The 17,612-nt window shown below is 25.2% G+C and overlaps 2 protein-coding genes and 1 long non-coding RNA gene across 4 annotated transcripts; 1 reads left to right on the top strand and 2 right to left on the bottom strand.

Annotated features, from left to right (window-relative positions):
* Positions 1–137: 137 nt before the first annotated feature.
* Positions 138–4,084, bottom strand: LOC123265366 (endocuticle structural glycoprotein SgAbd-3-like). Of its 2 annotated transcripts, none has more exons than XM_044729092.1 (2): positions 3,980–4,084; positions 138–717 (listed from the first exon to the last, which is right to left on the bottom strand). In XM_044729092.1, the coding sequence occupies exon 2, from the start codon at positions 715–717 to the stop codon at positions 250–252; it is 468 nt and encodes a 155-aa protein (XP_044585027.1). In that variant the 5' UTR covers positions 3,980–4,084; the 3' UTR covers positions 138–249. The 2 variants fall into 2 exon arrangements, with proteins under 2 accessions (XP_044585027.1, XP_044585026.1); XM_044729091.1 differs by having other exon boundaries at positions 138–722; positions 3,986–4,035.
* Positions 4,085–4,515: 431 nt separating this feature from the next.
* LOC123265375 lies at positions 4,516–11,965 on the top strand. The gene is made up of 2 exons (XR_006509564.1): positions 4,516–4,560; positions 11,886–11,965. It is a non-coding gene; the product is annotated as an uncharacterized LOC123265375 (long non-coding RNA).
* Positions 9,223–12,117, bottom strand: LOC123265367 (endocuticle structural glycoprotein SgAbd-3-like). Its single transcript, XM_044729093.1, has 4 exons — positions 11,977–12,117; positions 11,152–11,285; positions 9,631–9,920; positions 9,223–9,527 (listed from the first exon to the last, which is right to left on the bottom strand). The coding sequence occupies exons 1-4, from the start codon at positions 11,989–11,991 to the stop codon at positions 9,523–9,525; spliced, it is 444 nt and encodes a 147-aa protein (XP_044585028.1). The 5' UTR covers positions 11,992–12,117; the 3' UTR covers positions 9,223–9,522.
* Positions 12,118–17,612: the final 5,495 nt, after the last annotated feature.

The raw sequence follows: 17,612 nt of genomic DNA on the forward strand, positions 1-17,612 counted from the left end.
ATGATTGAACTGAAGTTAGTTTAGTATCGAAAATCTCAAAAGAATTGTTACTGATTCCTTATTGGTTAGAATTAAAGCGCGCAATTTAAATTCTTAGTTAGTCTCAATCTTCATGTAAATAATCAAAACAAGATCTAAAAATTTTTTTAACATAATTTTTTATTGCAAAATCAAGTCATGGAACGCATATTAATAAAAAACATAAAAAAATAAATTTATGGAAGACATATTTATAAAAAAATCTCTAGCTTATTGGCTTTTGGCGTCAGGGGACGGGTTCTTGGCGATCCAGTCCAAAGATCTCTGAATAGCTTCAGGAATAGCTTCAGTGGGTGGAGGGGTTGGAAGATGGTCACCAGCGAAGACGACTCCGTTCTCGTCGGCGGTCCAGGAGAGGTTGATCTTGGTTCCATCGGGAGCAGTCCAGCTAGCGGATCCTTGGCGGGTTTGAGTGGCGTTTTCTCCCACGGTCTTCATGCCGCCGGTCTCGGAGAAGGTCGATCCGTCGGATGTTTCCCAAGATGAAGAGAAAGTGCCATCAGGGCTAATGTCCTGCTCCTGGTGGACGATAGTCACGTCGTCCTTGGACCCCTGCTTGGGTTGACTTGGCGGCACTAGAGGGCTTCCTCCCTGCTGGGGGGGAACTGGCCGGGCGCCACGCTGAGCGCTGATCCCGGCTACCAGCATCAGGAGGGACAAGACTACTTTGCCGTTCATCTGAAGTAAGTTATTAATTACTTATTATTGTTATCATTATTTAAGTAAATTAGTTATTAATTATGACACAGTTTTTTTTTATTTTATAGCTATTAAATTATTAATAAAAAATTCTGCAAGTGAAAATTAAAACAAGTATTTTTATTAATAATAATCAAGTTAGCTGACAACTATCAATTCTTTAAATTTAAATTTTCACTAATAATTTTTTTTTTTAATTTATTTAATTAAATTTTTTTATTAATAATTTAATTATTATAAAATTATAATAAAATTTATAATGTCAGTAAACTTCAGTGTCATTTATTAATAGCTGTCAATTTTTATAATAAATTAATTTGAATAAAATCATTTCAAAAATTCACTAATAATTTTTTTTTTTTTATTTTTACACGTGGAATTAATTTAATTAAATTTTTTTATTAATAATTTAATGATTATAAAATTATAATAAAATTTATAATGTCAGTAAACTTCAGTGTCATTTATTAATAACTGTCAATTTTATAATAAATTAATTTTAATAAAAATCATTTCAAAAAAAATTCACTAATAATTTTTTTTTTTATTTTCACACGTGGAATTAATTTAATAAAATTTTTTTATTAATAATTTAATTATTATAAAATTATAATAAAATTTATAATGTCAGTAAACTTCAGTGTCATTTATTAATAGCTGTCAATTTTTATAATAAATTAATTTCAATAAAAAAATGTTTTCAAAAAAATTCACTAATAATTTTTTTTTTTATTTTTACACGTGAAATTTATTTAATAAAATTTTTTTATTAATAATTTAATTATTATAAAATTTATAATGTCAGAAAACTTCAGTCTCATTTATTAATGATACTGAAGTTAGCTAACAGCTGTTAATTTTTTTAAATTTTTTTATTAAGGAAGTTCGAGCGAATCTAATGTAAAAAATAATTTCCAACTTTGAGTTTTTAAATTAAGTATACGTATAAATAAATTCGTAATTTATCTAATCCCAAAATTTAAAAAAGATTCACCGTTTAGTTATATAGATATTAAATTTTAAAAATCACATATTTTATCTCCTTATACACGGGCTCTTATGGCGGACAAACGTTTTGTCGAGACTTTAATTATTTATTTCAATATTAACCTCCCAACTTTAACGGATAAAAAACTATACACGCAAAACTTGGATTATTGCAAAATATAAAAACAATTTAATAATAATACATTACCGATATAATTTTTGAAATATTTAAAGTTAAATTTTATGTTTGTAACTCGTTTATCGTCAGCCATTTATTCGAATAAAGATTTGACAACATCGCGTCAACAGCTGAGAAAAAAGAAAAGGATAAAAATATAGTTACAGAGAGAGAAATGTTTAACTCATACATTCATCCACGTCTCTGTTATGGGTATAATCAAGCGCGCTATTGCCAAATCTGTTTATCTATTCCGGCAAGTAATAAATACCAAAGTCATTTTATTACTTAACTTTATTAAATAAGTAAAAATCATCAATTATTAAATTGTTTAAATTATTTTAAATTAAAATAAAGAATTTTTACAAATATTGGGAAGACTAAAATTAAAAAAAAAATTTAACATTATTTTGACTCATTAGTTACGCTCGAACTTCCTTAAAAAATAATTTTTTTATTGATGATAAATTAATTTAAAATTATTTAACAGCTTATTGCAGGACTTTTGAGTGTAACAAGTGCGCAGTATTTTATTGTTGTAAATTTATAATAATTTTAATTAAATTGTTGTAAGAATTAATAGTATATTGTGTGACTAGGGATGAAACAAAACGATTTCAGACCAGAGTGAAGTTGCCTGCCCGAGCGAAGCGAGGGCTGGTATCACTCGGTCTGAAATCGTGTTTCATCCCGCGTCACACATTATATTTTTTTGCCCTCCGGGCGGAAAGCGTCAATTTTCCGCCCGCTGCGCTAAATGAAAATGCCGCTTTCCGCCTCCGTCGAGGAGAAAAATAGTATTCTCACCACGGGCAGGAAATAAGAAAGCCTCAGATCACATGTTTGTCGACCTCGGCTTCGCCTCGGTCAACAATTACATGTAATCTGAGACATTTCTTATTTTCCTGCCCTAGGTAAGAAATATACTATTTCATATAAGTTGCATTAAAAATGCTAGTTTCAATGTCTGGAGCCAACCAGAACTAGATAGTTTCAGACGAACAGCGAAAATACCATTTTATTATGAAACTTATAATAAAATAGAAAGTAATAGTTTATTTTTTACCAAACATTATTCGTAAATTGACAAGTTTTCTTTTATCATTCTTATTTATGCTTAATAACAGAATTATAATATGTCAGTACAGTTAATGGTTAGAATGACAATTATAAAGGTATAAAATAAACAAACAATTGATAGGATTGAAAATAAAGCTGCAACTTCACCTCGCGGACAGAAAATTGTCATTTTCTGTCCGCCGGGAAGAAATAATTGATACCTGCCTGGCACAGTCGCATTGGTCTGAAATTGTCTAGTTTCGGTTGGCTCAACAGGCATTGAATAGTATATTACACACCCGTGGCAAGAAAATGAGAAATGTCTCAGAACACATATATGTTGCCCGAGGCGAAGCCGAGGTCGACATATATGTGATCTGAGATATTTATTATTTTCCTGCCATAGGTTTGTATACTATTTTTTCTGCCCTCCAGGCGGAAAGTGGCAACTTTCGGCCCGCTGCGCTAAACGAAATTGCCGTTTTCCGCCTCTGTCGGACAGAAAAATTGTATACACTCCTCGGGAAGTAAATAAGAAAGCCTCAGATCACATGTTTGTTGACCTCGGCTTCGCCTCGGCCAACAATTACATGTGATCTGAGACATTTCTTACTTTACTGCCCTAGATGTGTAATATACTATTCTGTCCGACAGAGGCGGAAAGCGGCAATTTCGTTTAGCGCAGCGGGCCGAAAGTTGCCACTTTCCGCCTGGAGGGCAGAAAACTCAAATTTTCAATGCAGGTTATATGAAATAGTATATTACACACCTAGGGAAGTAAAGTAAGAAATGTCTCAGATCACAAGTAATTGTTGGCCGAGGCGAAGCCGAGGTCAACAAACATGTGATCTGAGGCTTTCTTATTTACTTCCCGTGGAGTGTATACTATTTTTGCTCGACGAAGGCAGAAAGGGGCAACTTCGTTTAGCGCAGCAGGCCGAAAGTTGACGCTTTCTGCCCGTCGAGCAAAAATTAACAGTTGTCAGCTAACTTCACTTATTGATTTGAATAACTTACAGTTGGTTGGTTGGTTATTCCGTCTGAAGAGAACTGAAGAAAACTAATGTCAATCTCCGGAGGATGAGAGCTTTTATACTAGATTTTCTAGGCTCTATCTATAAAGAAAATTGATTAGTTAAATTTATTACTACATTGATGAAAATGTCAAGCATATGATAACAAGGTTTAGTATTCAAGATCATATTAATATGTAATATCTAATCCAGTATAATGTTATTTTATATTTATGTGTGAATATATTTACATTACTTTTCCTTTCATCCATTAGTTATTCATGTGAAGATGAGCTCTCGCAACAGTTATTAAATTTTATTTTCTCTATTACGGAATTGTATATTCAAGAGTGTCGAAAATTCAACCCGGGTTAGGTCGATTGAGCAAAAACGGTATAAATTTAAAAATTCACTCTACTATATAAATTTTAATCCATTAGCTTGAATAGATTCTCTTTATTGGGTTTTTAGTATTATAATTCGATCACGTAAGTTTTAAATATTTATTTCTAAGGTTTACATAACCAAATTTTTTATTGCAGCATAAAAAAGTCATTTGATCGTAATTATTGGCTGTTTAGGCTCGTGAGTAAAAAAGGTTATAAATTATAATTTATTTTTTTTTTTTTTTTTTTTTAATTAAATTGATTGAAGTGTTTTTGTTGGTAACATCAAAGCTTCTTGACTTTTCAATGTCAGAAGATAAATTTCTTTTTTATTAGAATTAAAAAGATTTCAAGTTTTTATTTTTGACAGGTAATTAATAAATGGAAGTAAATTTAACAAATATCTGTCAATTTTTAGGATTTTTAATTTTAAGGTAAAATACCCAGTACTTGAACACTTATAAAGATGGGACCAGTACTTGAACAGACTTTTTGAATTGTTATAATACAAAATCCGTAAATTTATTATGAGTAATATAAGCATATTATAATTATTAAATGATACAGTAATTGATTTCTGTAAGTTTTTGCAATTATAAATCAAAACAATTATATTTTTATTAATTTGAAAGTTGACATGTCGAGAATCGCCCATAGATGCTATTTTTTTCATTAAAAAGGTACTAAATCGTAAACCGAACAATCAGTCAAAAAAACGGTATATCATCATTGTAAGTAAAAAAAAATTGTACCATCTAATGGAATAGTCTTTTCTAAATAACATATATTTCTTGCAAAGATATAAACTAGAATTTTTATATTAAATTTTAGCGTTCAACTATACCTCGAAATTTTCAAAGCGGTACCCATAACCTGAACAGGTTGAGGCCGTATAATTTTAACAACACTATAATCTCTAATGGGTTTATAGACTAGTGAGCAGCATTGTCATTTGTATTAATTACTGCAATTTAAATAAGTTTTATGACTAAAAATTAGTGTAGTTAAAAATTATTGAACGTTTTGAATTGAGTTTTTTTTATTTATAATTGAAAATTTACTTTGTCATTCATAAAAAATGTAATTAAAAAATTAAATACAAATATTTATCATTTGTAAATGAACATATTAAATATTGACAGTATTATTTTTAATATTATTCAATAATATGTTATATTTCTTTAGATATTTCAATAAAACGTTGAAAATTTTTGGTGTGCCTATTGCCATATATTTTATTAGTTCAACTACTGCTCCCAGAATGTTCAACTACTGCGGCTTATCAGAATTGATTGTTCAACTACTACTCCTTTCATAGTCTATCTTAAAAACGTAGTCAAAATATAAATAATCAATTATCTTTGTTATTTTGCTTATCGATTCAAAATTGTTTATATTTTCATGAAAATCACTAATTTGAACTAATAATTACATCTTTATATATTAAACCTAGGGTCAAATAAGTTTTACTTTGAAATCTGTTCAAGTACTGGGTACTTTACCTTATCATCATTTCAAGTAAAAAAAATTGTACCATCTGATGAAATAGTCTTTTTTAAATAACATATATTTTTTGCAAAGACATAAACTAGAGTTTTTATATTAAATTTTAGCATTCAACTATACCTCGAAATTTTCAAAGCGGTACCCATAACCTGAACAGGCTGGGGCCGTATAATTTTAACAACACTATAATCTCTAATAGGTTCATAGACTAGTGAGCAGAATTGTCATTTGTATTAATTACTGCAATTTAAATAAGTTTTATGACTAAAAATTAGTGTAGTTAACAATTATTGAACGTTTTGAATTGAGTTTTTTTGATTTGTAATTAAAAATTTGCTTTGTCTTTTATAAAAAATGTAATTAAAAAATTAAATACAAATATTTATCATTTGTAAATGAACATATTAAATATTGACAGTATTATTTTTAATATTACTCAATAATATGTTATATTTCTTTAGATATTTCAATAAAACGTTGAAAATTTTTGGTGTGCCTATTGCCATATATTTTATTAGTTCAACTACTGCGGCTTATTAGAATTGATTGTTCAACTACTACGCCTTTCATAGTCTATCTTAAAAACGTAGTCAAAATATAAATAATCAATTATCTTTGTTATTTTGCTAATCAATTTAAAATTGTTAATATTTTCATGAAAATCACTAATTTGAACTAATAATTACATCTTTATATATTAAAATTAGGGTCAAATAAGTTTTACCTTGAAACCTGTTCAGCTACTGGATACTTTACCTTAATAAATAAATTATTTAGAAAATAATAAAAAAGTTGGGTAACGCTCGCTTATTTATCAAGACAAAATTTCTTAGGTCATAATTATCAGTTAAATATTTATCAACATCATAATTAATTTTTGCCAAAATTAATCCTACAATAATTGTGCCGGATATATTTTTGAATGAGAAATGATTACTTATAAAAAAAGACATAGAACCAAAAACTTGCAAGTATTAATTTTGAAAAACTGTCATTTTTTAACAAATAGATGTTAAAAAAAATTACACATCTAAAAATTCTTAATGCACTTTTTTAGAATTAATTTATTAATTTAAAAAAAAATTTTTTTCCATGATACTGAAGTTAACTAACATCTATTAATTTTCTTAATTTTTATAATAAATTAATTATCGATAAAAATTAACTTAGCATATATTTAATCGTTTTAAAAATTTTGTAACAAATAAATAATGGCTGAAAAAAAAATATAAAAAAATTAACATGTAGAAATTTAAAAAAAAAAAATAAAAAATGCATTTTTTTTTTTAATTTTTTGGAACAAATTTTTTTGTTAAATAAAATTAAAAAATTGTAAAGTGACTGCTAACTTTAACGTCATTAATTATATAATTAATAACTAATTAATTGATATAAATTCATTATATAATTATATAGTTAAAAAAAATGCTTCTAAAATTAATTTTTTTAATTTTCACATTTAAAATTTTTTTTTAAATAATTTAATTATTTAAAAAAAAATTAATTACAATGAAGCTTGTTAAGAAATTCTTAATTATTGACTAATTGTAAATTTTAATAATTATTATTAAGTGATATTGCAAAACATACTGATAAATTTTCAATGAAAAAACTAATTATTAGATTTTATGATCCTTCATTGAAAAATTTAATTAATTAAAGAAGAAAAGAGTAATTTTTTTATTAAAAAAATTCTACGCGCCCTTTAATAAAAAAATTTCTAATTAAAACTATGAATATATTTAAATTATAAAAAAATAGTCCAATTATTTGCATCTAACTTTTATTAAAGTATAATTACACCAATACGATCTTTATAATCATCAATATCTGTTAATTAAAAAGTGTCTTGAAATAGGCGTCGCTCAATCGCAAATGATAACTTGTAAGGTCATAAAAATAATTCCATAAACTTAAAAAAGTAATTACTCATTAAAAACAAGTTATAAACATTACATGTCAAATTATAATAATTTATTTCATTAATCCAGGAAGTAATGTCTTTTAATCAGTTTTAAAAATCATTAAATTACTCAATAACAATTCTATTGAACAAGTTTTATTAATTAGCATCTTCTGTAATTCCCGGAATATTTACCGGTAATAATTAACCTCAGTGTTCCAAGAACAGTCTTAACCTAATCCAATTACCATCGGATTGTTTCGCTCTGATTAAATGAAATGATTAATTTTTTAATCATACCAAATTATGTAAATCATTTTGAAAATTTCACAATTAATCATTATAAATCATTTCAAATACTGAGAAATTGACAGAATATAAAATGATTAAAAATTTTTAATCATTTCTTATCATGAAATTTCTGTAACTGTAATAATTTAAAACTTATGAATTAAAATTAAAAATTAATCTTAGCCGACATCTAAAAATTTTTAGAATTTTTTTTTATTGAAAAAATGATTACAAAAAAAAATTTCAATTAAGAAAAACTTAAAAAAATTGCAATTTAAAATTAAAAATTAAAAATTATTATGAAAAAAATTCATGAAAATTAAGTTAGCCGACATTTAAAAATAAAAAAATTTTTTTTTATTGAAAAAATCATTACAGAAAAATAAAAAAAAATTTCATTTGTAAAAAACTTGAATAAGTGCAAATTTTTAAAAATATTTTTTTGTTCTAATTTAATTATTAAAAAAAAAAATCAAAAAATTAAAAACGTCGACTAACTTTAGTATCATAAAAAAGGTGTAAAATTTTTTTTTTTTTTTTTTAATTAAATTACAACTAAAAAGATATTTATAAAAAATTGCACTTATAGTTTTTCAAGTTTTTTACATGTGACACTTTTTTTTTTTAATTGTTTAATTGAATTTTTTCAATAAAAAATTTCTAAAAATTTTGAAATATCGGTTAACGTTAATTTTCATATAAAAAGTGACATGAAAATTAAATTAGCCATTTAAAAATTTTAAAACTTTTTTTTTATTGAAAAAATTATTTTTAAAAAAATGTCACTTGTAAAAAACTTGAAAAACTGTAAGTGAAATTTTTTAAAAATATTTTTTTGTTTTAATTTAATTATTTAAAAAAAATCAAATATTAAAAAACGTCGGTTAATTTTAGTATCATAAAAGGCGTGTAAAAATTTTTATTAAATAAATTACAACTAAAAAGATATTTATAAAAAATTGCACTTGTAGTTTTTTAAGTTTTTTACAAGTGACAATTTTTTTTTTCAATTAATAATATTGTTTCATCACAAAATACTTTATGAATTCATATTTCAACGATTAAAAATAATTAAAAATTTTTTAATCATATTTTAACGATTAAAATTTTTTTAATCATTTTGCAAGCGCGCTTCCAAAAAAAAAAACAATAATTTTTTAAAATTCAATTTTATTTACATAAAAAATCACAAGATTAATAATCGACACATTAATAATTAAAATAATTAACAAAAGTGTCGCTACCTTACAAAAAGTTATAAAAAATCCTTAGTATTAAAAATAAAAACTGACAATTAATACATCATAAAAAAATGTATATTTAATCATCCTTGGATGTTTGTTATTTCGTCAGGTCTCAGTTATTAGCGTTATTTTATGACGATATTCGGTAGGTCACAGGATACAGGATTGCCGATGTGTATTGAGTAGTTCACTGTAATGGGGCACGGGGTGTGCGAGATTAACCTGAAGAAAGAGAAAGTAGATGAGGATTGGTCGTCACGAACTCAACAGATTATAGCTAACAGCTACAAACTGAACCGTAATTGAAGAAATCTATGGATTTAACCTCTTGGAGCAGGTCGCGCTGGAGGTCCGCCCTGTCCTTCGTTATCTTGCTCAGGATGGGCCGCGTTCCACTCCAGAGCGCGTTGGATTTCTGGAGGAATTGGTGGAGCCGTTGGGATGTGCGATCCTTGGGCTTGGAAGCCGTTTTCGTCGGCTGTCCACGTTAAGCTTATTTGCTGACCATCTGGAGCACTCCAGCCCTCGCTGCCCTGGGCTACGACCGGGTTTTCATTATCCACTTGCTTCGGCTGTCCTGTTTCCTGGTGACTGATTCCGTTGCTAGTCTCGAAGCTATAATTAATTACGTTTTAATTAGCAGTCATATTTTCTTATTAAAAAAAATTTTAAAAATTGCAAATTGAATTTTTTTTAATTATTTTTTTTATGACATTAAAATTAGCAGTCACTTAATCATTTTTTAGATTTATTACAGGTTTAGCTTTAGGAATATTACATGGTTATACAAAATACACAGAAAAAAATATTAACTTGAATCAAGGGAAAATTCTTGAACCAAGAAAATAATTGTAAAAAATTTCATTGTCTTGAATCAAGACAAAAAATTTTTGAATTCAGTAAAATTTACTTAAACCAAGAAAAATTTCTTAGTTTATAAATTTTTCTACTCAAATCAAGAAGATGAAGTTCTTCAAAATTATTTACTTGATTCAAGTTAATTTTTTTTTTCTGTGTACAAAGCAATCTGCACAAAGCAGCATCTGTAAGTACAAAAATAAAAAGAGAAATATTATTTTACATTCGGATTTTATAGATTTGATTTTAATTTTCAATTTTTGCTTTTCGATTTAACAATTCGCTCAACTTCACTAAAATTATTTATCAACTTAAAAATCAGTTTAAAAATCTAACTCTAAAAAATAATCATAAACTTTGTTTTTAAATACTTCAAGACTATTTGAGTTTACTATATCACTAGGTAATTTTTTTATTTTTTTTAACAAATCAATTTTTTCAAAAAAATTATTTTTTTTTATTTCTACATGTCAATTTTTTTTCTACTTTTTTTTGCCATAATTTATTTGTTAAAAAAATTTTTTAAATTATCAAATATCTGCTACATTAATTTTCATACTTTTTTTTTCTAATTTAATTATTAAAAAAAAAAAAATTATTTAACATTTTTAATTTTTTTTAACAATTTTTTTCCAAATTGCATTTTTTATTTAATTTTTCTATGTCAATTTTTTTTTCTACTTATTTTTGCCATAATTTATTTGTTAAAAAATTTTTTAAATTATCGAATATCTGCTACATTAATTTTCATATTTTTTTTTCTAATTTAATTATAAAAAAAAAAATTATTGAAAATTTGTAATTTTTTTTAACAAATTTTTTCCAAATTGCATTTTTTATTTTTTTGAATTTTTTACGTCAATTTTTTTGTTAAAAAAATTATTAAAATTATCAAATATCTGCTAAATTAATTTTCTTCTGAAATTAAACTAGTGTTATTAATTTATTAATAATTATAATTATTTTTTTCTCAATATTTTGCACTTACTTGTTCACGTAATTTCCATCAAAACCAACTTCCAATTGCTGTGAAACAATGGTGGCGTCTTTGTCAGCGCCACCCGCGCCACCTCTCTGTGGCGCAGCCCACGCGCATGCGCAGAGAGCGATTAGAGCTGTCACCTGAAAAAATAATTGAAAATTTGTCTTAAAGTGCATAAAAAATTACAAGGATGATTGTTAAAAAATTTTAATGGAAAATTTCATCAGCTGTAATTTGCATGACTGTTTTTTTTTATCTCTAGCATGATGTTTGCATTTATTGAGCAGTGACTTTTAATTATTCAAACAAATATTATAATCCACTTATGAATATTCACAGTCACAGGGATTAGTAAAATTTAATATAATATTTTTATAAAAATTATAATTTTTTAACAAATAAATTTTAGGAAAAAAAGATGACAGAAATTTAAAAAAATTAAAAAATACAATTTTTTAAAAATAATTCTTTTGCTATAAAATAGTCAGGTGACTTCTAACTTTAATGATAATACTAAAGTTAGCCGACGTTTTAATTTTTTGATTTTTTTTTAATAATTAAATTAGAACAAAAAAATATTTTTTAAAAATTGCACTGCCAATTTTTAAAGTTTTTTAAAAATGAATTTTTTTTTTAATCATTTTTTCAATAAAAAAAATTCTAAAAATTTTTAGATGTCGGCTAACTTAATTTTCATACTTTAATGTCATTTTTTTCACTAATAGATTTTCTTCTTTCAGATAATCCGAACCAAGGGTTAATAATTTTTATAATAAAAAGCTCTGAAGATGATTTTGTGGATGGAAACTTTGATTGATTTTAAAAACTTACCTTGACAGAATACATAATATCTATTTGTGACACCTACAGTAGATGAGCCAAGATTGAGACGAAGATGAGATGGTACTTGTGGCTGTTGGTCAGAGGCGAGGCTCTTTATATACACGAGACTCATCGTGGTGCAGTGAAAGGGGTCATCCCTGCCCGTAGTTCTTCTTCTAGCTTCTTCTAGTTTTAGATTTTTTTTTTCTAATTAAGAAAAAAATATTTTCATTATCACATTTAAAATACTCGACCAATAACTGTTAGCTGATCAATAAGGTAAGTCTTGAATAACTTCTAGCCCTTAATTATGATACTGAAGTTAGCTGACAGCTGTCAAATTTTTGAAAATTAATTTAGTCGATTTTTGATAATTTTTTTAACAAACAAATTATGGCAAAAAAATTGACGTAGAAATTTAAAAAAAATAAAAAATGCTATTTTTTTTTAAATAATTTTTTGAAGCAAATTTTTATGACATTTAAATTAGCTTTCACTTTACAATTTTTTAATTTTATTTAACAAAAAAATTTGTTTCAAAAATTTATTTTTAAAAAATTGCATTTTTAATTTCTAAATGTCAATTTTTTTTTGCCATAATTTGTTTGGTAAATAAAAAAATAATAAAATTAGCCGACATTTTTAATTTTTTGATTTTGCTTCATTTATTAAATTAGAACTAAAAAATGTTTTTTTTTTAATTGCATTTATAATTTTTCAAATTTTCTACATGTCAAGTTTTTTTTTAAATGCTTGTAATAATTTTTTTCAATAAAAAAAATAATAAAAATTTTTAGATGTCAGCTAACTTAACTTTCATTAAATATAATTAAAAAATATGTATGAAAATTAAATTAGCCGACATCTAAAAATTTTTAGAATTTTTTTTTATTGGAAAAATTATTACAAAAAATTAAAAAAAAATTTCATTTGTAAAAAACTTTAAAAATTGTAAGTGCAATTTTTAAAAAATATTTTTCATGTCAAATTTGTGAATTCTTCTAACAAATTTTTTACAATGAAAAAAAAAATTGCTTCTAATAATTTTTTTTTAGACATTAAATTTAGCTGTCACTACAATTTTTTAATTTTCTTTAACAAAAAAATGTTCTAAAAAATTATTGCATTTTTTATTTTTTTAAATTTCTACATGTAAATTTAAAAAAAAAATTTGTTACAAAAATTATTAAAATGATCAAATATCTGCTAAATTAAGTCAGCTGTCGTTAATAATTTTTTAATTTTATTTAATACAAAAATTTGTTGTAAAAAATTGTTTTTAAAAAATTGCATTTTTAATTTTTTTCAATTTCTGTCAATTTTTTTTATAAATTTTTTGTACTAATTTATTTCTTAAAAAAATTCTAAAAATTATTATGACATTAAAGTTAGCTGTCACTTGACCAATTTTTGATTTTATTTAAAAATTAAATTAATTCTAAAAAATTATTTTTAAAAAAATTGTATTTTTAATTTTTTTAAAATTTCTACATACCTATTTTTTTTTCTAATTTTTTTTGCAATAATTTATTTGCTAAGAAAAGTTCTAAAAATGATTAAATATCTGGTAAATTAATTTTCACAAATTATTAAATATCTATAACTTGAATTTTCACAAAAAAATTTTCATTTTTTTTTATTTTTACGTGGAATTTTTAAATTAAATTTATTTAATTGTTATAAAATTGTAAAAAAATTTCTAACGCCTGTTAACTTCAGTGTCAACCCTTAACTTCAAAGCTAAGTAACAGGTGTGAAGTAATAAGTGAAAACAATTGGTGATATTGATAATAATTATTGTAAACAGCAAAATATGAAATATTTCCGATGATTGTTTAGCAGTTACGTGATTTTTTCATGATAATTGCGTTGTTTATTTATCCGGTTATCCTCGGATGATTCGCAAATGACGTTAATATCTACAGGGTTAAGCGTCATCTTCAATCACGGCCAAAGTCCTTGATTGTTATAATAATAATAATAAGAATAATTGCAATGATAAGTGAATTATTTCCTGAGTTAAGACAAGAAACAACAGACAGATTAGTAATTATTACCAAGTACATTTATTAATTAATTAGTTAGCAGGATCGATGGATTAAAAATTAGTATTTGAATCGATTAAAAAGTCAGCGACATTATGACAATTTATAATTAGCATTCTAATGGGTGTGAGGACTTTAAAGTCTCTAGTAGCCCGAGGCGTTCGAGCGGCATATCATTTAAGGCTTTAAGAACCCTCGAGAATTAATCTATAGATACACGTGTAATATGTCTGGCTTAGCGGCTGTCTGTAAGCGATAAATGTCCGAGTGACAACGGGGGATATGTGCACTTACTTATCTCGAGAATTCCTCCTCACGTCGTGTCATAATAATCAACTCGGAGCAACTTTAAAACTTGCATAATCGCATATTTTATAATTTCAGTGCATCATCTTCATCTGCATCTTACTGCTTTCACAGATTAAACTAATTGTCCCCAAGAAGGACGGCACAGTAAAAAATGTTGTGTTAAATACCGTCAACACAAAATTGGTGTTAAAATTCAACACATTTTTGTGTTAAAATGACACAAGCTTTGTGTTGAAATAACACAAATTTAACACTGATAGAAGGATTTGTTTATAGTTAAAAATATTTCTTAATATTTAACAAATCATTTATTAGAGACCACTTTTTAGTCCTTAATAAATATTTCTTAGTATTTAAAAAAATTTATTAATATTTAATAAATAAATATTAGATTTATTAAATACAAACAAATCATTTTAAATACTAAGAAATATTTGTTTAATACTAAAAAGTGGTCTTTAATAAATGATTTGTTAACTATTAACAAATATTTTTTGATACAAATAAATCCTTCTATCAGTGTGTGTTGATGGTATTTAACACAGAAATTGTGTTGATTTTACACAATATTTTTTACTGTGGGGACACTCATTGGTCTACTTTTTGTATAATCAAGTATCATCTAATCTTAAAAGTGAGTTTTTATTTTTTATTAATTAGGATTAAGGTAAAAGACCCAATACCGGAACGACTTGACAATTATTATTTTATATTTTATCTCGTACTCAATCAAATTAAACAAACTTTTCTTTATTAGAAACCTCAATCTTTTTTTTGCATAATAAAATATGAATCAAACTTTAAATTATATTGGAAATATCAAAAAAAAATGTTAATGATGTCAATAGTCTTAGATTTCTGACTTATCAAGGTCTCTTAATGGTTTTGCTAAGAAATCACTCGATGATCTTAAGCTCATAGAAACCTAATGGAAATACTTTTCACTAAAATTTTTTTTTTATGTATTAATACAAATACTAAGAATTCGATGCAATTAATTGATAATACAAAAAAGACCCTATTGTTATTTAAAATTTACTGTTCGTCTATTGGTACACCCGAAATGAGCTAATACCCAGTATCGGAACAGTCAGCCGTATTGATATTATTTATTGACATTTACGATATATACTGTGTTGATTGTTTACATCAAGCACAACAACAAAAGTTTTTGTGAAATAACATTTAATACAGAAAGTAATTTTATTATAAAAATTGTTTCAAATATTCGTAAATTTTAACTTGAAGAACAAAAGCAAATTTCTGTTTTGAAATTTTCTTTTTTACATAAGTGTCGTCAAGTATAATCTCGAATCGTTTATTTTTTTTTTTTTTTGATTTTTAGTAAAAATTTATTTGATTTTTTAATATTAAATAATTATTGTTAGTTTCACTATGCATACATGTCATTTGAGTTCTGAATTAACTGCTTGATTTTTTATAGGTAGTAGTAGGATGCCGAAAGTTAAGTCGAAGATAACATTTTATAAATTAGTTTTATAAATTCAGAAAAATTCACATAAAGTATTATGATTTGTTAATTAATTATTTAATTAATCCAGCTTACGAAAAGCGGACTCTTTAGATTAAAAAAATTAGTTTTATTTATCGTTCCGGTATTGGGTCAACCATATTCCGGTATTGGGACTAGGCATTTAAGGTGTTCCGATACTGGGTCTTTTAGACTTTTTCAAAAAACATGTTTTTTTCTAACATTAAATTCGACAAAATTGATAAATTTAATTATTTTCGTGTAACTACATGTTTATTCTACATGATGGGATGAATTATTATTACTAATGAACCATTTGAATATTTTCTAAGTAATAAAAACCAGTCATGTACCCTTCGTCGTTCCGGTATTGAGTCTTTTACCTTATAATATAAAAATAAATTTAGGAAATATTTGATAATTGAGGAGATGATTTTCAAAAGGGTATCTTTTCATATTTTAACAGACCAATTTTCTGAACTTTTAAATATTAATTACTTCGAGAATTATAAAGATTTATAAATGAAAATAGAATTGCAGCTTCATAACCGATAGCACTTTATAGCTAAATTAAAAAAAGTTCAATACAAATATTTATAATTGAAGATAACCAATTTTTGTCTCGATCAATCAAAAATGAAAAGATACCCTTTTGAAACTCAGCTCCTCAATTTTAATAATATTTTTAACAAATAAATTATGGAAAAAAATTGATGTGTACCCGAAAGAGCAAGATGATACTGGATATTATCTAGATTATACTCAGTGATATCTGTGGTGAAAAAAAATTATGACACTCAAGTTAGCCAACGTTAAAAAATTTTCCTATTTTTTCAACAATTAAATTGCAAGTAAAAAAATGCTCTAAAAAAATTGCACATATAATTTTTCTAATTTTCAACATGTGAAATTTTTTTTTTAATTTTATTGTAACAATTTTTTCAATAAAAATAATTATAAAAATTTTCAGATATCGACTAATTTAATTTTCATAAAAAAATTTTAAATAGTAGCTAGAAAAATCCAGATTATACTGCGTGATATCTAGATTATACTCATTGTAATCTGGATTATACTAGTTACTATCTGAAATTTTTTTTCACTCAGTATAATCTGGGATGATATCCAGTGTCATCTTATTCTTTCCATGTAAAAATTAAAAAAAATAAAATTTTGTAAAAATAATTTTTCGGAAGAAATTTGTTAAAAAATGGTCTGCTAAATTTAATGTCATGATTTTTTAATCAAATAAATCATAAAAAAAATTGACGTAGAAATTTAAAAAAATAAAAAATGAAATTTTTTGAATAAATTCGTTTGTTGAGAAAATTTTTTTTAAATGCTTAAGTGACTGCTAACTTTAATGTCATTATAATTGAAAATTTATCACACTGACAAAAATTTGGTTGATTCAAGATAAAAATTCTTGAACCAAGAATATAATTTTGAAGAGGGTAACTGTCTTGAATCAAGACAAAAAATTCTTAAATCAAGCAAAATTTCCTTAAATCAAAAATTTTTCTACTCAAATCAAGAATATTAAGTTTTTCAAAATTATATACTTGATTCAAGAACATTTTTTTTTCTGTGCACCTTTTTTTTTTTACTGGCACAGAGAGTTGGTTCATGATATTGAGATCAAGATATTTTAAATTAAATAAGGAATCATAAAAGTAGCTGTGGTGGTATCCATTCACCAAGAATTTCCCTTGGCCTTGCGCATCCTTACTACTAACCACCTCAGTGTCGAGAGCCTCGAATATCTCAGCTCTCAGCCTCGGAAAATACGTGACACTATT

Source organism: Cotesia glomerata, linkage group LG5 (assembly GCF_020080835.1).
Source record: "Cotesia glomerata isolate CgM1 linkage group LG5, MPM_Cglom_v2.3, whole genome shotgun sequence".
In the NCBI taxonomy this organism is placed as follows: domain Eukaryota; kingdom Metazoa; phylum Arthropoda; class Insecta; order Hymenoptera; family Braconidae; genus Cotesia; species Cotesia glomerata.